General features: G+C 35.6%; 1 protein-coding gene across 1 annotated transcript in view; it reads left to right on the plus strand.

Annotated features, from left to right (window-relative positions):
- Window positions 1-18,897, plus strand: part of STAG1 (STAG1 cohesin complex component) — a 497,553-nt gene that overhangs the window by 135,391 nt on the left and 343,265 nt on the right. Inside the window, exons 2-3 of the mRNA XM_065942227.1 lie at window positions 963-1,074; window positions 9,095-9,197. Coding sequence (XP_065798299.1) covers window positions 1,046-1,074; window positions 9,095-9,197 — 132 coding nt within the window. The 5' untranslated portion in view covers window positions 963-1,045. The remainder of the gene's footprint in view (window positions 1-962; window positions 1,075-9,094; window positions 9,198-18,897) is intronic.

An 18,897-nucleotide genomic window follows, 5' to 3' on the forward strand; every position in this document is an offset into this window, starting at 1 on the left:
GGTCATGTGTGGATGTGAGAGTTTGACTATAAAGAAAGCTGAGCGCCGAAGAATTGATGCTTTTAAACAGTCCTGGTTGTTCATTGGCAGGACTGTTGTTAAAGCTGATACTCCAATACTTTGGCCACTTGATGCAAAGAGCTGACTCACTGGAAAAGACCCTGATGCTGGGAGGGATTGGGGGCAGGAGGAGAAGGGGACAACAGAGGATGAGATGGCTGGATGGCATCACTGACTCAATGGACATGGGTTTGGGTGGACTCCGGGAGTTTGTGATGAACAGGGAGGCCTGGCCTGCTGTGGTTCATGGGGTTGCAAAGATGTGCACACGACTGAGCAACTGAACTGAACTACAGCAGCATTATTTACCATAACCAAAATATGGAAACAGCTTTGTGTGTCCATGGACTTAACGGATAGAGCAAACCTTGTTGTCTCTGTGTACACACAATGGAATATTACTCAGTCTTCAAAAAAAAATAACAAAACTGATCATTAGACAACTTGGATTAACCTGGAGGGCATTATACTAATGAAATTAGCATTAGAGAAAGGCAAATATCACATGAAATCACTTACATGTGATATCTATAGAGCGGGATGATTCATGGAAAAAGTAGTTGCCAAGGGCAAAGTGGTAGAAATAGGGAGCGATTGGTGAAACGGTACAAACTTTGTTCTAAATGAATAGGGCCTGAAGGTCTAATATATAATAAGGTGACTGTAGTTGATAACACTTTCTCGTATAATTGAAATTTGCTAAGAGAGTAGAATTTATTAAATGTCTGGGGCAAACAAAGAGAAAATATGTGAGATGATGGATATATTAATTAACTCAATGAGGGAAGCCCTTCACTGTGTGTCCATATATCAAATTATCTTGCTGTAACTGTCTTAGAGTTTGTCAACTATACATCAGTAAACTGGAAAAATAATTTCTTTCTTTCTTTTTTAATTAACAGGATTACCTTTGAGGTTATTTTGAAAGTTTTGAGTTGTACAACACTTGATTCTTTTGCTGCATTGTGGACAGATCTTTGCAGCAATGATTACTTCAGAGTTACCAGTGTTACAGTAAGTATTACAGCTTTTTATTTTTTTAAATGCATGTAACACTTTGCTGTATCAAAATACTTTTATTACTGAGACATGAAATGTGTTCTTTGATAGTTGGGGAATATGCTTGAAGTAAAAGAACTATTAGAGTGTATAATTATTATATCCATCTATAGCCCTTGCAATGTAATGTCAGTATGTAATGTTCATGTTACTGAACAAAAAAGTTACTGTCTTATTTTAGTATTCAGCAGAAATGATGACTGTGGGTTGGTTTGACATGCCAACTTCTTTTGTAAAGAAAGTGTTAATGAAAGAAAACCACACTGACTCCTTTGCAGAATTGTTTATGTGCTAGAGAAAAAATTAACCTGCAAACAGAAATATTTCATTTGGGTATTTATAGACAAGAGTTTGTAGACCTCTATCCCATATCATCCTTTCACCCCATGTCAGAACTTCTTTTCCCCGAGATTAAGATTGTAATTGATGAGTCCTTGACATTTCTGGTGACATCTAATTAGATTTTGTTGGAGTTATAGGACACATCTAGAATTTGATTTCGATTTTCTGTGAAATGCGATCATGTAATGGCAAATGCTTTTCCTTTTATAGGTTTCATTAAGCTTCAATGTAGGAATCTGTATACTCTGATCGTGTACGATAATAGCAGTTTAGATATAATGAAAGTGACCAACAGTTTACATAATTATTTTTATATTTTTATAGTTTTAGATCATTTATATATGTTTTTTCTAAGAAACTATAGTCTCCTTCCAGTTGGTCTCCTGTCCTTCCATTTTTCCTCCAGAGTTTTAAGACAGAATGCTATCCAAATTACTTTACATGCTAAAAGCCATCAATACCTACCCTACTTCATTTGTCTAAATATGAAAGTGTTAATTGCTCAGTTCTCTGTAACCCTCCAGACTCCTCTGTCTAGGGGATTCTGCAGGCAAGAATACTGGAGTGGCCAGCCATTCCCTTCTACAGGGGATCTTCCTGACCCAGGGATCAAACCCTAGTCTCTTGCATTGCAGGGAGATTCTTTACTGTCTGAACCACCAGGCAAGCTTTGCTATTAATTAAACATTATTAAATATTGCCATTTTCCACCAAATGTTGTAGTAGAGCTATGCTGGGCTTTGAGGAGAATGAACAAGTGGAAAAGACTCACTCTGTCCTTGCTGCCATGAAGCTTATATAGATATATATTAATCAAATAATCACCATCATATAGATTTAAACTGCCATTGGTGCTTTGAAGGTAAGCTAGAGGATTTATTAGAATTTTAATACATGCCTTGAAGTAGTTTACTTTTCTAAGAAAGAAGTGTAGGGAGATAGGAGGAATTGTGATAGGCAGAATCACATTGTGTTTGAGGGACTGAAATAAAGCTATGATTTTTCTTTTTTCAGGATTAAAGATGGAGAATGGCGTGAGATACATGGCTTGCAAGTAGAGTAGGGCTGTATGGTATAGGACCTGCTAAGTCTTAAATTAAGAATTTTGAGGTTGTTTTCCCTTGGAAGTAGAAGGAAATCATCATAGAGTTTTAATCATGAGAAAGATAGAATAAGACATATACTCTGAATAGCATTCTTAGCACACAGTATAGTGATTTGATTGGAAAAGGCAACAGGAGAAACGAGGAGTCTCATTCGGAGAAAGGTGTTGTGGTGTCAAGGCCAGAGATGATAACAACTTGAGCTAAAATGATTACAGTGGAAACTGGAAAGAGTAAAACAGAATTTAGAGAGTTTTCAGGAAATTAAAAAGAATGACTTTATAAGGTTGAATCTGATTTTTGTATTCTCTTTATTCATGTCCAGTATTCATTTGCAGGCTTTTTTGTACAGCAATTTGTTTGAAGTTTGAATTTGCATAGCCCTTGATCCAGCTTTCTGTGTCTATTCTAGAGAGGTATTTGTTGATGTGTAATAAGAGTTAACGTGCAAGGACAGTTGTTTCACCTCTGTTTGTAGTGGTTAGAAACTGGAGACAGTCTAAGTACTCACAGATAAGGAACATATTATCAAGTAACATTTAGGAATCCTTTGTAGGAAAATTCATATTAATTTAAGTTTAAAAAATTATATAGACATTGCTTTGTATTTATGTATATTTATGCCAGAACATAAGTATTTATGACAGTATTGATAAAACTTAATCATCTTGTTCTGCAGATTGAAATTCAGGGTTAGGGTATAGTGGAGTAAAACTCTTCCTTGTATTCTTATATCTTGCTTGAAATTAAAAAACATTTATATATCATGTATTCTAATAAATAAAATACATACACTGATTGAAGTATGTTAGTTGTTTGTTGGTAATAGCTTTCATCTTTTAAGCTGGCTGAGGTGTTAAGAATTAAAAAACAATTGTACTTTTTTCTGTTGTCAGTGAACTATTGCTAAAGGATAAATTAATTTCACTAATGGGACACATTTTGTATCCTTGGAACAAATTTGCTTTTGTAGTTGCCTGGAGATTTCTATAAGCATCAAAAGTACTAGTGCATTCTGTCCACATAAGAGAACTACTAAACATAATATTTGCATTCTGCTCTCCTGCCTTAGACATAGAGAATTCGCATTTACCTTGAGATCTAAGTGGACCCTACCGCTTAATAGTTGTGTGAATATGAACAGGATTGTCAGCTTTTGAGATCTTCCATTTCCTCATCTGTAAAACTGAGACATCAGTATGTTGTCTTAATAAGGTTTTGTGCATAGGTAATGTCTATAAACCGGCACACAGTATATACTAAATGGTCTGTTTGGATTATAGTGAGAAGAAGCATATGATTTATTATTCTTAATAAATCAATGATTGAAAGACTACTGATACTGTTTCAGAACCTGTTTTTTTTTTTTTAATTTTTTTTTAATTTTTAATTTTTTTAATTTTTAATTTTTTTCCAGTGGGTTTTGTCATACATAGATATGAGTCAGCCATAGAGTTACACGTATTCCCCATCCTGATCCCCCCTCCCACCTCCCTCTCCACCCAATTCCTCTGGGTCTTCCCAGTGCACCAGGCCCGAGCACTTGACTCATGCATCCCACCTGGGCTGGTGATCTCTTTCACCATAGATAATATACATGCTGTTCTTTCTAAACATCCCACCCTCACCTTCTCCCACAGAGTTCAAAAGTCTGTTCTGTACTTCTGTGTCTCTTTTTCTGTTTTGCATATAGGGTTATCATTACCGTCTTTCTAAATTCCATATATATGTGTTAGTATACTGTAATGTTCTTTATCTTTCTGGCTTACTTTACTCTGTATAATGGGCTCCAGTTTCATCCATCTCATTAGAACTGATTCAAATGAATTCTTTTTAACGGCTGAGTAATAGTCCATGGTGTATATATACCACAGCTTCCTTATCCATTCATCTGCTGATGGGCATCTAGGTTGCTTCCATGTCCTGGCTATTATAAACAGTGCTGCGATGAACATTGGGGTGCACATGTCTCTTTCAATTCTGGTTTCCTCAGTGTGTATGCCCAGAAGTGGTATTGCTAGGTCATATGGCAGTTCTATTTCCAATTTTTTAAAGAAATCTCCACACTGTTTTCCATAGTGACTGTACTAGTTTACATTCCCACCAACAGTGTAAGAGGGTTCCCTTTTCTCCACACCCTCTCCAGCATTTATTGCTTGTAGACTTTTGGATAGCAGCCATCCTGACTGGTGTGTAATGGTACCTCATTGTGGTTTTGATTTGCATTTCTCTGATTATGAGTGATGTTGAGCACCTTTTCATGGGTTTGTTAGCCATCTGTATGTCTTCTTTGGAGAAATGTCTGTTTAGTTCTTTGGCCCATTTTTTGATTGGGTCATTTATTTTTCTGGAATTGAGCTTCAGGAGTTGCTTGTATATTTTTGAGATTAATCCTTTGTCTGTTTCCTCATTTGCTATTATTTTCTCCCAATCTGAGGACTGTCTTTTCACCTTACTTATAGTTTCCTTTGTTGTGCAACAGCTTTTAAGTTTCATTAGGTCCCATTTGTTTAGTTTGGCTTTTATTTCCAATATTCTGGGAGGTGGGTCATAGAAGATCTTGCTGTGATTTATGTCGGAGAGTGTTTTGCCTATGTTCTCCTCTAGGAGTTTTATAGTTTCTGGTCTTACATTTAGATCTTTAATCCATTTTGAGTTTATTTTTGTGTATGGTGTTAGAAAGTGTTCTAGTTTCATTCTTTTACAAGTGGTTGACCAGTTTTCCCAGCACCACTTGTTAAAGAGATTGTCTTTTTTCCATTGTATATCCTTGCCTCCTTTGTCAAAGATAAGGTGTCCATAGGTTCGTGGATTTATCTCTGGGCTTTCTATTCTCTTCCATTGATCTATGCAGAAACCTGTTTTTATAAATATTATTGGACCACAGCAATATCCATTCACTTATGTATTATGAATGGCCATATTCATGCAAGTTGAGTATCAGATACAGAGAACTTCATACCATTCAGCCTAAAGTATTTACTGTATAGCCCTTAAAGAAAATGTTTCCTGACACTTGAACTAGATCAGTATTATTTATAGTCTTAAATACCAAGTTGCCTTTGAGGGTTTGCAGACAAAGAAGGAACGTGATAATGAGAATATTAGTGACAGTAGTGTGTAGAGTGACTTGGACAGGGAAATGTTAGAAGCAGAGAGATAAGCTGTGATTAATTCAAGAAGTTGTGATTATGTAGTAATCATAAAAAGAATGAGAGATGGAATTAGTATATAGAGGATAACTCAGGAGGATTTTTAACTGATGGCCTAAGAGGAAGACTGATGTAGTTGTAGGTTTGAATAAGACAGGGTAATGGTGACAATAATAAGTTTATAAAACAGTGCAAATTTGGGTATTAATAAATTAGTTATTTAGTGATATTGCTGTGAGTAGAGAGCTAGAATTAAGTCATAATTGGACTTAATTTTATGTGTGTTATTTGGTGAATTTGCGATGGTATGCAAAGAAGTATGTTACACATGCAGTTGAAAATCTTGAATTACAGATAGGTCTAGTGATAATATACTAAAGTCATTTGCTTAAAAGTTCCGTATCAATTGGATGAGATCTCCAAGAGAGGTTAATTTAAAGGGAGAAGAGCCAGATACTAATGAGATCTTCAAGGGATCAAAACAAAGAGAATGGAACTAAGAGCCTTCAGTGGAGCAGTTTCAGAAATACTAAGTTGTGAGTTGAGTTTACCGTTTGCTTTGTACCCTTCCTCTTATTTGCAGTTTTATACAAATACAGTGAATAATGTAGAATTCAGTGAAGATATTTTTGTTAATATCATCCATGTGTTTTTAATGCCATGCTAGGGCCAGTCTGTATTGGCCTGGAGAGCTGAATATTAAATTTCCAGGATTTTTGTGACCTTGTTAAATATAACGTGCATGCATGTGTGCGTGCTAAGTTGCTTCAGTTGTATCTGACTCTTTGCAACCCTATGGATCGCTGTAGCCTTCCAGACTCCTCAGTCCGTGGGATTCTACAGGCCTGAAGACTGGAGTGGGTTGCCATGCCCTCCTTCAGGGTGTCTTCCCTACCCAGGAATAAAACCCGAGTCTCTTATGTCTCCTGCATTGCAGGCGGATTCTTTACCACTGGCGGCCCTGGGAAGCCCATATATAACATAACTTTTATGGAAGTTAAATTATGCAAGCTTAAAATTAAATAAATCCTATTAAAAATAAAAGTAATTGCTCAAAACTTATCACTTCCCAATTATTTTACATCTTACCAATTTCTATGCTCTCTAGGTTTTATATATATTCCATGTATGATGGAAATAACTTTGTAGTAGTGTACTACTATTGTTAATTACTTCTCAACTCTGTATTTTGTGATGTCACTTTGATAGTTTGAATTTGGTTGTGGTAAGAGTATTCACTTTATGAAAATCAGCAAACACTACAAATGAGGACTCAGTTTATTGTTTTGTTGTTTGTGGACTCAATAAAGTGATGGAGAAATTGTTAATAATGCAGATTAAACTTAAAGATAAATATCAAATCTTTAGTCATTATATTATGATACCACAAAGATTTGAGGACATATCCTTCTAGTGTTCGAGAACTATTACATATGCAATTCAGTAAAGAAGATGCTCACAACGTTGAGCAGTGAGTGACGTTCCAACAGATAGCTTTGTCATTTCTTTTACATTCTGTTCATTAAAGTGCACAAAGGTATCAACTGTCTTTCATGGCAAAAGCCTGTTCGTTCATCAGTTGAAACCATAGGTTAGCCAGGGATACAAGAGTTTCACACAATTATCAAAATCATTTTCTATGAATCTGTTAACTAGATAGATGCTCAAAATTCTCCATACCAGGCTTCAGCAATACGTGAACCGTGAACTTCCAGATGTTCAAGCTGGTTTTAAAAAAGGCAGAGGAGCCAGAGATCAAATTGCCAACATCTGCTGGATCATCGAAAAAGCAAGAGAGTTCCAGAAAAACACCTATTTCTGCTTTATTGACTATGTCAAAGCCTTTGACTGTGTGGATCACAATAAACTGTGGAACATTCTGAAAGAGATAGGAATACCAGACCACCTGACCTGCCTCTTGAGAAATCTGTATGCAGGTCAGGAAGCAACAGTTAGAACTGGACATGGAACAACAGACTAGTTCCAAATAGGAAAAGGGGTACGTCAAGGCTGTATATTGTCACCCTGCTTATTTAACTTATATGCAGAGTACATCATGAGAAATGCTGGGCTGGAAGAAGCACAAGCTGGAATCAAGAACGCTGGGAGAAATATCAATAACCTCAGATATGCAGATGACACCATCCTTATGGCAGAAATTTAAGAAGAACTAAAGAGCCTCTTGCAGAAAGTCAAAGAGGAGAGTGAAAAAGTTGGCTTAAAGCTCAACAGTCAGAGAACTAAGATCATGGCATCTGGTCCCATCACTTCATGGCAAATAGATGGAGAAAAAGTGGGAAAAGTGGCTGATTTTATTTTTCTGGGCTCCAGAATCACTGCAGATGGTGATTGCAGCCATGAAATTAAAAGACGCTTACTCCTTGGAAGGAAAGTTATGACCAGCCTAGACAGCATATTAAAAAGCAGAGACATTACTTTGCCAACAAAGGTCCGTCTAGTCAAGTCTATTATGGTTTTTCCAGTGATCATGTATGGATGTGTGAGTTGGACTATAAAGAAAACTGAGCACTGAAAAATTGATGCTTTTGAACTGTGGTGTTGGAGAAGACTTGAGATTCCCTTGGACTGCAAGGAGACCCAACCAGTCCATCCTAACGGAAATCAGTCCTGGGTGTTCATTGGAAGGACTGCTATTGAAGCTGAAACTCCAACACGTTGGCCACCTGATTCGAAGAGCTGACTCCTTTGAAAAGACCCTGATGCTGGGAAAGATTGAAGGCCAGGGAAGAAGGGGACGACAGAGGATGAGATGGTTGGTGGCATCACTGACTCAATGGACATGAGCTTGAGTGGATTCAGGGAGTTGGTGATGAGCAAGGAGGCCTGGCGTGCTGCGGTTCATGGGGTCGCAAAGAGTCGGACACAGCTGAGTGACTGAACTAGATAGAATTTACAATAAAAAATATTGTGCATTTTATTATTGTTTGTAAGTTGTGTGCTCTACTTTTTATTGGTACTGTTTCTAATGACTTATGTGCATAGATTTTTTCAAGTGCCATTGTTAAATATTTGCTAACACACTTTCATTATTTTATGAAATGAGTAAAGTTCCTCCCAAGCCTTTATTTTTTTTTGTATTGAAGAATTAGTCTTTTGCAGTTGTATTTTGCATTTATATTTTCTATATCAGCTGCCATTTCCACAGTCATTTCTTTTCTGTGTTTCTCTGTTTGGAAAATCATTTTATTCATTGTTATGTGATATTAACCAGGGAGGGTAATATTTTGAATTTGCTAAAGATTTTTTCTGAACATACAGGAAACAGTAAGAAAGCTAGAGGAACAGAGCTTCATTGTATTATTAATAGGTATGTATTTATTAATTTTTTTCACTAAAATAATGTATCATATTTTCTAGAGATTCAACTAATGAGACTACTGCCCATTCTGATGCTGGCAGCGAACTTGAAGAAACAGAGGTCAAAGGAAAAAGAAAAAGAGGTCGACCTGGCCGGCCTCCAGTATGTATATTACTTGTCATCTTTGTTTCTATAATGGTTATTGATAATGAGCTGTTTGTTAATTATAATGCTGTTAATACTTTTAAAAAGCTCACTGACAGATTAGAATGTCTTGGAAACTTTGCTTCATAAATAGGCTTAGCAGTGGTTAGAAAAAGAAAATTATAGTATCTTTTTTGCTTTCCATGTCTCTCTCATAAATTAATGGTAGTCCATGTGAAGGAATTGGGAAGATGATTGACATGGAATGACGTGTAGTTATGATTTCCTTGCTTTTTATTTTTAGATGCAGCTCTCATTTCTTGTGAGCTCTTTAAGTATGCATTTTTGTAGTATTTGAGTTCAGTCTCCGAATATATTCTCATTTACACATTATTGAGAAGTTTAGAAAAGCTCTACGTATTCTTACTGTATGGTATCTTTATGTCATATGAGTACACAGTCATTTAATTTAAAGTAATAGTGTCAGAGACAGTAATATCAATGGTATCAGTGGGTTAAGGCTTGTATTATTTTATACTCACCTTTATGAGTATAAAGGTGAGTTGACTTTGTTATTGCAGTTTTAAAATTTTATTTTATAAGAGTTCTTATTATGGAAAAATTTAGCCATCTCCTATGGAAGTCATAATAGTATAATAAACCTTCCATATAAATCTGAGGTACAGCAGTTATCAAGTCATTGCCAGTCTTTTTCCTGTGTTATTTTTGAAGGTCATTCTGGATAGCATTCTGTTTTTGAATATTTCAGAATGTATCTAAAAGATAAGGGCTTCCCTTCTCTCTTTTTTAAACATCACTCCATGACTTAGCAACTAAAAAACAACAACTAGTATCATTCTCATAATGCAAGATGACAATATTTTAGTAAAATCACCAAATAACACATTTAAAATTTATAATCATCTCATAAATATTATCTTTTAAAAATTAGTTTGTTGGTTTGACTCATGATCTACCTATCGCAATCAGTGGCTATGTTATTTAACCAGTTATTATATATATATGTCCTTTGTAGTGACTTAAAAATGTTTTTTATGTTAATTTTGTTCTATCAGTATCTGTTTGCCACAGTTTCGTATTCGATTCAGTGAAACTCCATAGCTTTTACTTTCCAAGACAGTCTAACAACAACAAAGAAAGGGGTAGAAGGATGACTTCTACAGTTTTCTTTACACTTGATTTTATCTTTTGCCTTTATGTAAAGTAAAAAAAATAGTGGAGGAAAATATTATAGGCACTGTTTATAATCCTTATTATTTTGTAGAAGTATTTGATGCTATGGTATTCCTTTAAAAAACATTTTGGGCAAAGTGAGAGTCTTGTACGTAGAAGCAGTAGACTCTTTTAGTTTTTCTTACTACCATATGGTTTTTCTTTCTTTCTTTTTTTCCTCATTTATTTTTGTTAGTTGGAGGCTAATTACTTTACAATATTGTAGTGATTTTTGCCATACATTGACATGAATCAGCTATGGATTTACATGTGTTCCCCTTCCTGACCCCCCATCCTGCCTCATACGGTTTTTCTAAGACTATTGGCAAGTCACATTGCTTTCTCTAGGATTCATTGTTTATAAGTACACATTTTGAAATAAGACTATAAAGTTTCTTAAAAATAGTAAACTGCAAACATGATTGCTTTCTTGAATTTGTTCCTCTCCAATTAAAATTCTTAATGATTCAGGTTAAGTGCTGTCTTCTTCAAGAACACCTTTATTTATTTATTTATTTTCCTAAACAGAATTTATCACCCCTTCAGCAGTCTGTTGTATTGTTTTTTATAACCTATTTAGTTTTGACTTGTCTACAGCTATATTCATGTAATGTTTTGCTTTCCCGATGAAAAGGAGTCTGTGTATCCAAATACTTAGCTCTTTTGTGGTTAGAAATAAGATTTTATTTTTAGTGAAATTGGCTTTCCTGGTGGCTCAGACTGTAAAGAATCTGTCTGCAATGCAGAAGACCGGGGTTGTGTCTGTGGGTAGGGAGATCCTCTGGATGAGGGAATGACTACCCCCTCCAGTATTCTTGCTGGAGCGTTCCAATGGGCAGAGGAGCCTGGTGGGCTACAGTCCATGAGTTCGCCAAGAGTCTGACACGAGTGAAAGACTAGCACTGACTTTAGTGAAACTGCTACTACATAATCTAGTATGTAAATAGTACATGTTCATCCCACGTTTCTAGAATGGAAAAACTGTCAACCATCATAGGATAGTAGCATTCTAGAGACATGTGTTAGACTCTAGTCCTTATATTCACACTCATTAGTCACATAACTTTTTATATTTTTACCTGACTCAGACCCATTTCTTAACCTTGGAAACAAAAGAGCTGCCTGAGTTTCTACTCTGGGGTTTGTACTGCACTGATGTTTTTTATGTCATTTAATCTTCACACCAGTACTGTTAAATAGGTCTTGTATGCAGTTTACAAAATAGAAAACAAAAAAAGAAAGTGGCTGAGATCACATTGTTGCATAAGGAACAAAGCTAGAATTTAAATTCATAACCTACCTCCCAAACTCTTTCCCTCAAGAATGCCAAAACACCAAGATGTTACTTAAAATTGAGAGGTATAATTGTCAGAATGATCCTATTTGAGTTATGCCACAGTACCTGTTCTGAAGATGGCTTGGGCACTTTCCATCAACTGGCTCCATTTTGAACAGTTCTAAGTTTTGCTTGATAAACTCTTTGTTACTGCTCATTCTTGTTAAAAGGACTTCATGGATCTCTGATTTTACTACTCAGTGAAATGAAAACAAGTTGTATAAGGACTTCTGCTTTGGGAAGCATTATTTTCCTTATTTCTAAATTCTTAGTAGACATCTCATTTTTGGTGTTTCTTTTCAGTATGTTATTTCAGAGACTTTTCTTACTGAACTGTTATTTTGCAGATGTCCTAATTCGTACTTGTTATTATTGTGGCTTTGAAAGGATGATGCTATCCAAGAGTTGCACTCAATATGTCAGATGATCTGGAAGACCCAGCAGTGGCCACAGGACTAGAAAAGGTCAATCCTCATCCCATTTCCCAAGAAGGGTAGTGCTAAAGAATGTTCAAATCATAGGACAGTTTTAGTTATCTCCCTTGCTAGTAAGGTCTTGCTTAAAATCTTGCATGCTAGGCTTCAGCATTATGTGAACCAAGAACTTCCAGACATCCTCGCTGGGTTTAGAAAAGGCAGAGGAACCAGAGATCAAATTGCCAACATCTTTTGGATAGTAGAGACAGCTAGGGAATACCAGAAAAAACATCTGTTTCGTTGACTGTGCTAAAGCCTTTAACTGTGTGGATCATAACAAACTGTGGAAAGCTCTTAAACAGGTGGAAATAACAGACCATCTTACCTGTCTCCTGAGAAACCTGTATGTGAGTCAAGAAGCAACAGTTCACACCCTGTATGGAACAACTGATTGGTTCAGGATCGAGAAAGGAATATGACAGGGCTGTCTGCTGTCACCGTGTTTGTTTATACGCTGAGCACATTATGAGAAATGGGGGATTGAACCATTTACAGTCTGGAATCAAAATAGACAGTAGAAACATCAACAAACTCAGATATGCAGATGATACCACTCTAATGGTAGAAAACTAAGAGGAATCAAAGAACTTCTTGATGAGGGTGAAGGAGGAGAGTAAAAGAACTGGCTTAGAACTAAGTATTAAAAAACTAAGACCATGGCATCCAGCCCCATTACTTCATGGCAAATACAAGGGGAAAGGTGGAAGTAGTGACAGAGTTCCTCTTCTTGGATTCTAAAATCACTGCAGACGGTGACTGTAGCCATGAAATCAGAAGATGTTTGCTTCTTGGCAGGAAAGTTATGACAAACCTAGACAGTGTTTTGAAAAGCAGAGACATTACTCTGCTGATGAAAGAAAGAAAGAAAGAAAGTTATGACAAACCTAGACAGTGTGATGAAAAGCAGAGACATTACTCTGCTGACAAAGGTCCGTATATTCAAGGCTATAGTCTTCCTACTGGTCACATATGGTTGTGAGAGTGGGATATAAAGAAGGCAGAACACCAAAGAATTGATGCCTTCAATCTGTGGTTCTGGAGAAGACTCTTAAGAGTCTCTTGAACTGCAAGGAGATTAAACTAGTCAAGCTTAAGGGAAATCAAGCCTGCATATTCCTTGAAAGGACTGAAGCTGAAGCTTCAGTGTTTGGTCATCTGATGTGAACAGCTGACTCATTGGAAAAGTCCTTGATGCTGGGAAAGATTGAGGGCAGGAGAAGTCGTCATCAGAAAAAGAGATGGCTGGATGGCGTCACCGATGCAATGGACATGAACTTGTGTAAACTTTGGGAGATGGTGAGGGACAGGGAGGCCTGGTGTGCTGCATTCCATGGGGTTGCAAAGTATCGGACATGACTGGGCAGCTGAACAACAACAATTCAAATAATTATTGATCTCCAAACTAACACTGTATAATATCAGGTTTATTCTACCCCTGTGATTGTATTAGGAATTAATGGACATCGTTTTCTCTGTCTACACCATCTCTAAGCTCATGTCACCCAGATTTATGTCTCCAGCTTGGACTTTACTCGAGATTCCAGACCATATCCAATATGCATTGAGAATCATCATTTAGCTATTTAATGATCCCAAGATATTTAAAAAAACCAAACTTTCACAATTCCTGTCCCCTGCTCAGCCCTTTTCCATAATGGCAGCTTTGTGCTTCTAGTTGCTCAGCTGTAAACCATGTAATCATTGAGTCTTTCTTTCCCAGCCTATATCTAAACCATCAACATACGCCGTCTAATTGATTTGCACATTGCATCAGTGATTTTTTACTGTAATGCTGGGTTAAGCCACCATCATGTGCTTTTGTTGAAACCTATCATGTGTGCTCCTTGCCTCAGAGTCCTGTGCCATCTTTTCAGTGGGGTCTCCCTTATGGATGGTATCTAGAATTGCATATCTTCCCTCCTACTGCAAGGAACTTTTTTCCCTCATTGTTTGTGTGTGTTTATATTCTCCCCTTTTTGTCCTCATCTTCTGTGTGTGTGTTCTCCCCTTTTTCTGTAGTACCTATTGCTGTCTAACATAGGATGTCCTTTAGTTATTTATTCATTGTCTGTCTCCCCCTGTTAGAAGGCAAGCTGCTTGAAGTGAGGGATTTTTATCTGGTTTGTTTACTGCTGTATACTAGTATTTGACTAAAGTGACTGTTTATTGAGTTAATGAATGGTGTTTAATTTTGTTAAATCACTTTTTTTTTTCCTTAGTGTGTAAAATGTTTTTAATTTTGAGATAATTTCACTCACAGATGAATTCCAAGAATTCTACAGAGAATTCCTGTGCAGATTCTTCATGCATATTGTCCAAATGTTAACATGTTACAATGTTTGCTTTATCATATTCTCTCTCTCTCTATATATATATACACACACACAGATGCATAAGTGTAAGTATACATTTATATGTACAAATCTGCTATATACCAATTATTATTTTTTAACTCTTTGAGAGTAATTTGTTGACATGATGCCACTTTACTCCTAGTACTTTATTTAGTATACATTTTCTTAAAATCAGATATATTTTTCTCAACCACAGTACATGTTTGAAAAATCAGGGAAGCAGTATTTGTATAATACTGACATTATGTACATAAATTTTATTCAGATTTTGCCTGATATTCGAGTAATGCCCTAAATAAAAGAAAAAAATAGTTTCTTTCCCCTTGGTTCATGATCCAGTCCAGGATTTCATGTTGCTTTTAGTTGTCATGTAAATCAGCATAACTATAACCTCACCTGTCTTTAGTCTCTGGTTTAATGTTTTATTATGATTTTTGTTCTCCATTCTATTTAAGTGAGAACCAGTACTTATATTCTTAACATTGTTTAACTTTCATATTTGCGTAGGCTGAGTAGGAAAAGTAGAAAAAGAGATACAATTTTTACTTTTCTGTCCATAGGTTTATACACATAGAAGATTTAGCATAGCATATGCAACAATGAGTGTCAGAGGTAGAGGTTAACAGGTGAATATATTTTTGAAAATCAGATATTCTAAATTCCTTGGTACTTTTGTTTATAATGTTACAAATTTTATGATCTATATTTTATAAACTTAAATCACTGCATGGTATTCTGCATGTAATTATCTAATTTAATTGATTCCCTATTCTTGAACATATCTGTTAAAATTTGCTTACTAATTTAAACCATGCAGGCATAAACTTATATCTCAAGAATAAATTTTGTTCTAGAGCCATAGATACTTTTTAGTCTAGATTCTTAAAAGTAGAATTTATTACTCAAAAGATATGCGATATATTTTGAAAGTTTTTGATGTATGTTACTGGGTTACTTTTCACACAGCAAAATATATGGCATTCCCTGTCTTACTTTTGAGTATACTGTTTGTTAAATCTTTTCTGATTTTTAAGTACTGTAATGTTTCATCAATATGTTCTGCAATAGTGGTCTTTTGTGTTTCTTTTCTGAATTGCCTATTGGTCCTTTTCCATACCACTTTTTCTATTTTTAATTTTCTAAACAATTGAAATATCTTTTAAAAATAGTTTTTGTAGCTTAAGCCTACATACTTTTATGATCAGTTTTGGAAATGTAATTATCAGTTGGATTTGTATCTATCTCCTCTTTGTCAAATCAGCTTTGTTGTTTTATTTTGAAAATGTTTTCATTGAACATTTCTTCTATAGACTAACATTTAGTTCTGGCTTCCTTAGTTATGCTAAAAAGATACCATAATTTTTCCAGGAATCTAGAATTAAAACAGCAGTCACCATTTAATTTCCTCATCCCAAATCCCTCCCCCTCCATCCTATATGTAATGAGATTCCAAGTCTCATGAATTTTTGTTTCATAATGTCTTATACATCTGTCCCTTTTGTTACATTTCCAGTGTTCCTTTCTTCAGGCTTCACTTTATAGGACTTTGTACTGTTACCTTCTTGTTTTTAAACTTTTCCCTTTTCCATCCTATTTTTTTAATTACTGCCAAGTTGACCCTTTTTTCCTTTTAAACTTGTTCGAATACTAAGAAGCACCTTTTTATTGGGGGTCATGTTCCTCTAACTTATTTTATTGTGTTTGTAAACTCATAACCTTTTTTTTTTTTCCCCCATGGTTCACAACTTTTTTTTTTTTAAACCTTTTATTCAGTCAAACACATTTCTTTTGTCCTTCTGTATATGGCTTGTGGTTTTTCACTTATATACCTTAGCTCATGGTGTTTATTTTCTTTTTGAAATCTTTGTTTCCTAAATTCTGTTCATGCTAATTAGCTAATTTTATTAATCTTATTTAATTGACCAAGTCTCAATTTTATGCTTATCTCTTGTGTGACTTCTTTTATCAGTCAGTGAAAGTTATTTTTCCTTTCATAGAACCCTTCCAGTACTTATCTTAAAGCAAGTTTCCATGAAAAGTCTTTTTTTTTTTTTTTTTTAATATACTGTAGTTTATGGTAGTTATTTGTGTTTCTGTTTCAGTTGTTAGTTTCTGAAGATTTTACATTAAGCTACCCCACATATGTTGATATTCATTATTTGTGAAAGGATGGGGATTACTTTATATTCATACCTCATGAATAAGTTTAGGTTAGGCACAGAGAATGAAAAGAAAAGTCAGTTTATCTCTCTGTTTCTTAAAGTTTGTAGAAAAGTTATTGTACATATAGACTGCAATTTATCCTGTAGAGAACTTTTGGGATAGAGTAGTTTTGAATAATCTTCTTGTCCAACTACGCCAACTTAAAATAGTTTACCAGAAGTGTGGATACACATTTAAATTAAGTAATATAGAGTTGTAGTAAAGCATTTGTTCTAAAGGTTGGTCTGCTGCTGCTACTGCTGCTAAGTTGCTTCAGTCGTGTGTGACTCTGTGTGACCCCATAGACGGCAGCCCACTAGGCTCCCCTGTCCCTGGGATTCTCCAGGCAAGAACACTGGAGTGGGTTGTCATTTCCTTCTCCAGTGTATGAAAGTGAAAAGTGAAAATGAAGTCACTCAGTTGTGTCTGACTCTTAGTGACCCCAGGGACTGCAGCCTACCAGGCTCCTCATCCATGGGATTCTCCAGGCAAGAGTACACTCTGACATTAAATTGCATCATTTTCACAAAGTGAAGGATGTATATAGCTTTTTGAATTCCTGAGTCCGTTTTCCAGAAAATTAATTACTTTATACGTTGAGTCAGGGTTTGTTTTAGGAAGTTGTCCCCCACCTCCCCCCAGATATTCATTCATGTCTTTTTCCCCCCCAGTGTCCCTTGAATTACCTGTAACAGTGAATACCTGAACCCTGTGTACCGTAGATATCTCACTTGAACTATGGTTTATGGGATTTGAAGCTTCAGTGTCCCTCCTCCACCACCAAATGACAGAATTGTATTAGGATATTGAAAAATACATTTTAAACACTGTGAGTTTTTTGAAAGGTATGTGTGCTGCTATATAGAAGGATCAACTATTTAATATTTTTGGCAAATAGTAACTGGACAATGAATATAGAAAGAAGAGTTGTGTTGAATGAGTGAAAGAAATTGTCTAATATCTTATATTCTGTAGATTGAATCAATTTGAGCATGTCTCGGCTCATGATTAAATTCACGTTAGACATATTTGATAATATTACCACTTACTGTCACTTGGGCTCTTAAGCATAAATTCTTAGAGGTAGAATAAATGAGCCTCTGTGAGACAAGGCATTAGAAGCTAGCCATGCATGCTCGGTTGAGGCACATATTTGGAAGGAGGTCCACTTTCCATTAGTGGAAGAAAGATTTACTAGGCAGGTAATAGCTGGGATAAATGGAGTAACCTGACCATCTTCTACCAGGGAAACTGCATCTCTAGAATCATGAGCTACATCTGGGCTAGAGCTTAGCACCTGTATTGCCTGGCAGCCTGTTATGAGGGCCCCATCCAATAGCCTGGGATTCAAGGATAGATTTCAGTCATTGAGACAAAGCGATAATGGATAGGACTCTAGCTCCAGGGAACTGGGTTACTGGCTAGGTTTCTAAGGCATTAGTAACCTCTCAATTAAGGCAAAGACTCAGTTTTGTTTGTTTGTTTGTTTTTCTATTAACTTATTTAAATTGAAGCATAGTTGATCTGTAATATTGTTAGTTTCAGGTATGCAACAAAGTGATTCAGATTATATACTTCAGATTATTTTCCACTATAGGTTCTTAAAAGATTGAATATATTTCTTTGCTTACAATAAATCCTTGTTGCTTATCTGTTTTAGTTGTTTGTATCTGTTAATTCCATATTCCTGATTATCCTTTCCCCTTTAGTAACTATGTTTGTTTTCTATGTCTGTGAGTATGTTTCTGTTTTGTATATAGATACATTTGGGTTTTTTTTTTTTAGATTCCACATATGAGTGATATAATATTTGTTTTTCTCTGTCTTTATTAAATATAATATTCTCTACGTATATCTGTGTTGCTGAAAATGGTAATATTTTTTGTTGTGCCTGAGTAATACTACATTGTATATATGTGCCACATCTTCTTAAACTGTTGACTGTTGAGGGACACTTGGGTTGTTTCCATGTCTTGACTTTTCTATTTAGTGCTGCTGTGAACATTGGGATGGATGTATCTTTTTGAATTGGAGTTTTCATTTTTCTCCTGATTTATACCCAAGAGTGGAATTGCTGGATCATATGGTAGCTTCATTTTTAATTTTTTTTGTTTGTT

This window comes from Muntiacus reevesi, chromosome 8 (genome assembly GCF_963930625.1).
Source record: "Muntiacus reevesi chromosome 8, mMunRee1.1, whole genome shotgun sequence".
NCBI lineage: Eukaryota > Metazoa > Chordata > Mammalia > Artiodactyla > Cervidae > Muntiacus > Muntiacus reevesi.